At 39.4% G+C, this 7,473-nt stretch overlaps 1 protein-coding gene across 1 annotated transcript; it reads right to left on the bottom strand.

Moving 5' to 3' along the window:
* Positions 1–5,807: 5,807 nt before the first annotated feature.
* Positions 5,808–7,270, bottom strand: LOC149069143 (uncharacterized). The gene has a single exon (XM_089250348.1). It carries the CDS (start codon positions 7,209–7,211, stop codon positions 5,808–5,810), a length of 1,404 nt encoding a protein of 467 aa, XP_089106474.1. The 5' UTR covers positions 7,212–7,270.
* Between the last annotated feature and the right edge of the window lie 203 nt (positions 7,271–7,473).

Here is a 7,473-nt window from a genome sequence, read left to right on the forward strand (position 1 = left end):
GGAAGAAGAAGAAGAACGGCGTATTATATGTGTGTGTAAATATAAAAATCTCGTTGCTAAACCACGAGCTGCCGGCGTGATGAACACAATCACGTGATCAGCTTCTGTTGACAGTCGTCTGCTTGAGAAATCATCTGATTGTGATCATGCCCGCGCGCATGCGTCCTGATGACATATCGTTACGCGCATGTGCCACATCCATTGTCTTTAAAAATTATCTCACTGCTGATTTAATTTAAGGAATACGAAACGAAAAAAATCGAAAAAGGAAAAAAAGAATTACCAAAGCCATTGATGTAAAAATTGTTCTGATGTTTAGGACCACCCTTATCGGACGCGGGGCCCGGTGCTGAGTTAAATAATAGCGAAGCCACAGGTGTCTTGATGATTTCGGGGCTCCCTTTGCCCCGAATTTGATATTGGGAGAATGTTCTGTGTAAGAGGGGAATCGAAAATTCGGAAAATGAAAAGCATGAAAATTTAGATTATAAATGCAAGAAACAATTCCAGCCAAATGGAAATTCAAAAGAAATGGAGTGCAGGAAATAATCACAGCATCCATCAAAATTCTTAATAAATGCGAAAAATAATTCCAGCGAAAATTCTGAATAAATTAAAAATAATTCCAGTGAAAATTCTGAATAAATTAAAAATAGTTCCAGCGTCCATCAAAATTCATAGTAAATACGAGAAATAATTCTAACGTGCATCAAAATTCAGAATAAATGCAAGAAATAATTCTGGCGTACATCAAAATTCAGAATAAATGCAAAAAATAATTCCAACACAAATGAAAATTCAGAATAAATGCAAAAAATAATTCTGGCGTACATCAAAATTCAGAATAAATGCAAAAAATAATTCCAACACAAATGAAAATTCTGAATAAATGCAAGAAATAATTCCAACACAAATGAAAATTCTGAATAAATGCAAAAAATAATTCCAACACAAATGAAAATTCTGAATAAATGCAAGAAATAATTCTGGCGTACATCAAAATTCAGAATAAATGCAAAAAATAATTCCAACACAAATGAAAATTCTGAATAAATGCAAGAAATAATTCCAGCGAAAATTCTGAATAAATTAAAAATAATTCCAGTGTCCATCAAAATTCATAGTAAATACGAAAAATAATTCTAACGTGCATCAAAATTCAGAATAAATGCAAAGAAATAATTTCAGAAACTGATGAAAATTTAGAACTCCAAAAATGACGAAAATGAAGAATTCCGTAATTATTTCTTTCTAGATGGCTATGCAGAATTCCAGAATTCATTAAAGGAATTGTTATTACTGTAAGTGTAGTTCCTCCCAAAACGCGAGAAGGGAGGAGCGCTTCTACCGCCTCTGTCGCAATGTCTCTGATTTTAACGAAAATTGCAAATTGCTTAGGATTTAAAAACAATGACCCTGAACCAGGGCCATCCTCCTCATCAGACGCGGAGGGCGGGGGGCTGGTGCGAAAATTATAGTGGGGCTGCTCCACGAGCAAAGGTGGTCTTAACGGGTCAATGAGGGTCCCGTGCGCAGCGTCTGAATCAAACAGAGGATCAACGTAATTTTTGGAGGCTCGCCAATAACTTCATTTCTCAATATACATTGGTTTTGGAATTATTTCTTTCATTGATCACAAATTTTCATCTGTTCCGGAATTTTCAAGTTCCGTTTTTGAATTCAAATAGCTCGGCAAATATTGCACTTAGAAGCATGGAATTTTTTTTCTTGTTGGCCTCAGTAAGAGACAAAGCAATAACTTCCTCTCTCATTGAGTTTTTTTGGGACAGGGTGATCAAATGAAAAGTTTCTTTTATTTTGATAGAGAGCTATAAAACCCCCCTGTGCAATATGAACGGGGTATTTTCAATATACACATTACTCGGGCGATTTTTTCTCATTGGAAGTATGCCTCTAGGATCAACCGTTGATCATCAACGGTTCACGAGTAATTTGCAGCCAAGGGCCTTAAGGCATCGCCCTGTATATTCGCGACCGTACTGCCCGTTGGTTTTTGGTTCGGCCCGCTTTGGAATTTTGTGCTCTACGTATTCGTGCCAGATTTTTGTAATTCTATCTGTACTTTGTTCTCGCATATCGCGACATTTTAAGAAAATCGAGAAATTTTTAAACATTTCCAAATTCACACCTTTCCTAGTTTCAAGATACAGCCTGGAAACCCAGATTGAGTTGTAACACATACAATCATTCTTAACCCTTTCAGAGGCAATTCCGAGATATCTCGTCAAACTTGATCTGCTTTATTTCAGCCACTCCGAAATACCACGGCTTCCAAAAACGCGTTATGAAGTTGATTTTTCTTTGAAACCCCCCCCCCCCATCCGATCAATCAACTGCGGATGGGGAGGGGGGGGAAGTCAGCTCTAGTTCAAGGTGGTTAGGTAAGAGAAGTAAGAAACTGGGACTGTGTATGTTTTCCCCTTTTTTTTCAGCACTGTAAAGAAATATACGCTCAGTGTATAAGTAATACAAAAGTATTTTTTTTTCAAGGAAAGGTATTTCTCTTCCTAGAAAGCCACATACGTCATGACAGGTTTTTTTGTACCATAGTGAGGGAAATAAAAGCGATTGGTGGAGTAAATTTTCTTGTTGTGGGGGGGGGGGGGGAAGCAGTCATCAGTTTGCAATCGGAAAAAAAGTAATTCTTATTAAAAATAGGTGGTAGTTTGTGAAAGTTTCGCAAGTTGAAATGCCGCAGTTATAATGCGAGATGCCACGAGTGAGGAAAATTTTAAAAAAAGCGCTTAAAGGGTTAAAACAGTAGTTAATTCGCTCGGATCGAATAACTGCCGCGTTGACATGAGAAAGCAAGTCACAAAAAATCGAAAATTATTTTTTTCGCGGATATATAAGAACTCATGCCAATGGCATGATAAAGTTAGTGAGTCACTAGAAGAAATAGTTTAGTTTCTGCAGCTCTCCAAAGATGGCATTAGCGATAAGTTTTTAAAAAGCTCACAAAAGTTTTTTAACCTCTCCTCTAAAATTTGATTTTTGTGACTTGCATGCTTTCCCATGACAACGCAACAATTAGTCTCTAATATATGACTGATTTTCGCGTTGATGGGTCAGTTGTCCAATCCAGAAAGTCAAAAATCGTGGGTTCACTTTGCGCGTGCGCAACGTCTGGATGCCACGCGTGTCAAAAAGCAGTAATGGCAAAACTTCCATCTTTTCTGTTTAAAACCGAGACCACGATGGTGGCACTACGTCTATTCTTAGCCGAGTTATTAACGTTTAAAATTACTTCGACAGCAGCTGTCGCTTATTTGATCGCGATTTCTTCCTCACACGACAGAGATTCACGTCTTCGTCACACGACGACCATAGATTTTAAAGACGTCTACAAGAAAATTCAGAACCGAGTATTGTTCGTTAATTTCCTAACGACATCGTAAGCACCATCAAGGAAAAGCATAATTACAAAAATATGCGCCCTCTATGAGACAAAGTTCAAAGTTCAAGGGCATGGGAGCTGTGAAATGTTTGTTCGATAAAGGAGAAGGAATATATACTGGATGAGATGGTGTGACGACGATATATATACTTCCAGGAACGCTTTTCTTTTTTGAAACCTAGAAGTTACAAAATGTTTAGACGACAAGAAAAAGGTCATTAGTCACACCGCTGTATACGTGTAAAAGACTGGGCAACATTCCTAATGTTCCCCGCGAGACGACGCGACCAAATGTCGGCAGTTCCTTCAAAATTTAAGCTAATATTAGCAGGGCCCATTAAACACAGGGATAATATAGTCTGTGGTGGTGAGCTCGGATGGGGCGGTAAATGTGGGGGTAAATGATGGTCAAGAAATTTCAGATGAGAAGAGACGGAGGGTGGCAAAATTTGCGGCATACCCCCACAAACTGTAGATTCGACTCTGAAAGCGAGCATTTTGATCAATCGAAACAGTTTAAGAATTCTTAAGCTGAGGTTTCTCAATATGTGCGTCGCAGGTTTCTAGGGACGTCGCGACGAACTGTAAAAATCGATGTTTGTGCCTGTCCGTGATTTGAAGTGGTTCTTTTATGAATGCACAATATTTAGTAACTTTGCCTGGGAGCCAAAGATGAACAACCACTAAGGCAAGGAATCCCTCGATCCATTAGCGTACAAGTGTTACACGAAAATGAGATCATTATTGAAAGATAAGTTCCAGGAGTCAAAGGGCAGTCCAGGGGCGGGCTTTAGGGCTAGTCACAAATTTGGCCGCCCTTCTCTCATTCTAGTCTAATTTTCGTGACTACTTATTCCTTATATTTGACGCTCTGCTAAGCTCCCGCTAGTCTATAAGTCCCTCTTTTGGTCACTCTCGTCTTTGACATATTCTTAGTCACTCTTTTGGTCGCTCTCACTGACCTGATCTCTCACTCTTCAAGACACTCTTTTGGTCACTCACTGACACGGTCCATTGCTCTGTACATCACTCTTTTGATCTCTTCCTGACCTGGTTCCCTTATTTAAATTTCACTCTTTTGGTCACTCCCATACTCATACAAACTTTATAGGGTCAATCTTTCGGTTACTCACCGACCTGGTCTCTCGCTCTTTAGGTCCCTTTTTTTGGTCACTCACTGACCTGATTGTTCGCTTATGTGACTTTCTTGGTCTTCCCATACATGGTGAGACTTTAAAACACCCCCTGGTGGTAAATTGAGGAACTTTACTTTGCCAGATGTTAAAGAGAAGTCCTTCAATTTATTCCCCCAGGTGCTATTTTAATCTCGAAATTTACATTCTACGGAAAACTACGACAAATCCCGGAAAATGTTTTCGGGAGACATCACGGCAATAGAGGAAATAATATTCTAGAGAGACCACGGTAAAATCGCAAAAATTTTTTCTAAGAAGACACGGGAATCTAGACAGCTATTTCAAGAAATCTTGGGAATTGTGTTCTAGGAGGAACGTAGGAAACTCGTAAATGTGTTCTAACATTACGAGAAACACGAAAAATGTGCTCCAAAAAAAAACCACGCGAATCGAGGAAACTTTTAAGGGGGTTGGTGCACGCAAATTTTCCAAAAAAACAATTTTCCAATTTTTAAATACAGTCGAATCCCAGTATAACGCACTTCAAGAGACCGGAGAAATCACTTCGTTATAATGAAACTTCATTATAAAGGAATTCCAGGTCTTTCCGTTTTTTTCTATGTAAACTTATCTTGAGGATTAGAAAAGTGTTCGTTATATGTATATATATAAAACGAGATTTTCGCTATAACGGTATTCTACTCTACTATGAAATTTATAATTGCGTCAGTAGGGGGAAATTAGCGGTTCGGGGACAATGGGTGCTGCCCTTTGCTGCCCAGCAGCTGCCCTTTGCTGCCACGCGATAAGGGAGGCTGCTGCCCCGCGATAAGAGAATGAGGGACACTAGATGGCGCTTTACTGTTTTTAGGGGGGGGGTCATTATTAAATTAAAATTGTTTATGTCAGGGATCTTTCCTAAATTAAATTTTTTATTGGGGGTTGTTCTTAAATTAAAATTTTTTATGTCTTCATCTTTCTTAAATTAAACTTTTTTTTTTTAATGTCGGTTTTCCCAAGTCTGACTAAAAAGTTTTCCTAGAAGTTTTCAAACGCTAAGAGAGGGAATTATCGTTTTTTTTTTAACTTTCCCGTTCTTACTTTTTTATGTAAAAAGTTTTCTTTCCACACAAATTAAATCCCCAAAAAAGTTTTCATTCTCACCAAGATATTTTTTAAACACTTTAGCTGTAAAAAAAATAATAAAACAAAGGAGCAATAAAATACAGAGTCATTTCATACGAATCAAGTTTTCATTTATTCAAATAATATGATTCAATTTTACACTTCAAATTCTCAAAATCGATAGTATCAAAACAATTTTCGGCGACATTGCAATTTTCTACCAGAGTCTTTGCGACTTCGCGAAAGTCAATCAGAGTTAAAGCGTGGTCAAAATATTTATAATACGTTAAGTTATCATACATTTCTAGACATTCGTGACCCAGCTGATTTGCATATCCCATGCGACAACCATGACAGTCAATAATTTTTCCGATGCTAACAAAAACTTGTTCACTTACCAGTTTAGCCACAATGTCAGTGATATCCATAGAGCTAGTCCCTTTAGTATGCATTTCGCCCACACATACTTTTAGATATTGAACGCAAAGCGTTTTCTGCACGAACTCACTGACCACGGTATGAAGCGGTTTGTCGTGATCACTCCAGAAGAGTGTTTCGATAGCAGGAAAAGATATTTTCAGGGGGTTTTCGGAGCACTTAAAAGTTTTATTGTCCCCGCGATGTAGAGGCTGTATGAAAACGTCATCACCACTGTAGTCCACGATGAGGTTCTCTGACACTAGAAAAGTTCTGCCGACGCGTTGAAGTTTAGTGCGGCAACAGAATTCGGTTCTCAAACACTCCCACACGTATGGAGAAAGAGTCACTCCATTTTTACCCGGATGCATGAGTCCATCGCGTTCGTAGTATTCGCGGATGTGTACGCGCACTTCCCCGTTGAAGATCAAGACACTGACGAAAAAGTTCTCCTCCACATGGAAGATGTTGGGAGGCGGCGCTTCCTTTTTGAACCCGCTACGTGATCTCTTAGCCGGTGGTGGTTTTGCCACGGCTTTCCGCTTTTCACGAATTATTTTTCGAAACGTCAGACTAACGCGAACGTCTTTCACTTTCGCGTCCTTTGGTATCGCGTGACGCCACAGTTGGTTGGTTGGAGGCAGCATCGTCAGCAGGCTGTTGTGTTCCAGGATGCGGTCCACAGATTGATGACCTTTTCTGGAGAACACGATCTTTCTCTCCACGCCCAGGGAAAGGCAAGCGATGGGATGATCTTTCACGAGCTGTGCTTCGTCATCGGAATGCGGGGAGATGCTCTTGGTTCCATCCAAGTAGCGGTTTATGACTACAAAATTGTAGTCACAGCCAGTGATACTTTCAACCACGGCTTTCAAATCCAAGAGGAGAGGTGTCCACGGTTGGGCTTGGAGGGTCATCCTGGAAAATTTATAGTTCAGTCCTGGGTCACCGTACCCCGCATGCTGACGGGGCATCGGAAAGGTTTTGTTGCCAAACATGAAGACGCATTCCTCGGCCGGTCGGTACAAAATGTCAGACTCTAGCTGACGCAGAACAGCATCGGGAGACTCCAGCACGTTGCGAGAATATTCGAAGCGGAGGCCGTTACTTTCCATCTTTTTCTAAATGAGACAACACATTCAATTTCTCTCCGCAACTCTCTCAATTAAATATATATTATTATTTTTTACAAATATATTTCACACCTAGGAACGAAGCGCTTTTTTTTTTTTTTAATTTATTATTATTTTACACCCTAGCGCATGCTGACCTGCGAAGTTTTTTTTTTTTTCTAAACGAGAAGCGTGACAACACATTCAATCCGCAAATCTCACGATAAGAAAAAATAGATGAAAATTATTGCCCATGAAATGTTTT

The sequence above is a fragment of the Pholcus phalangioides genome, unplaced genomic scaffold (genome assembly GCF_987345545.1).
Source record: "Pholcus phalangioides strain wild (caught in Gottingen) unplaced genomic scaffold, Ppha-v1.0 ptg000024l_1, whole genome shotgun sequence".
Lineage (NCBI taxonomy): Eukaryota > Metazoa > Arthropoda > Arachnida > Araneae > Pholcidae > Pholcus > Pholcus phalangioides.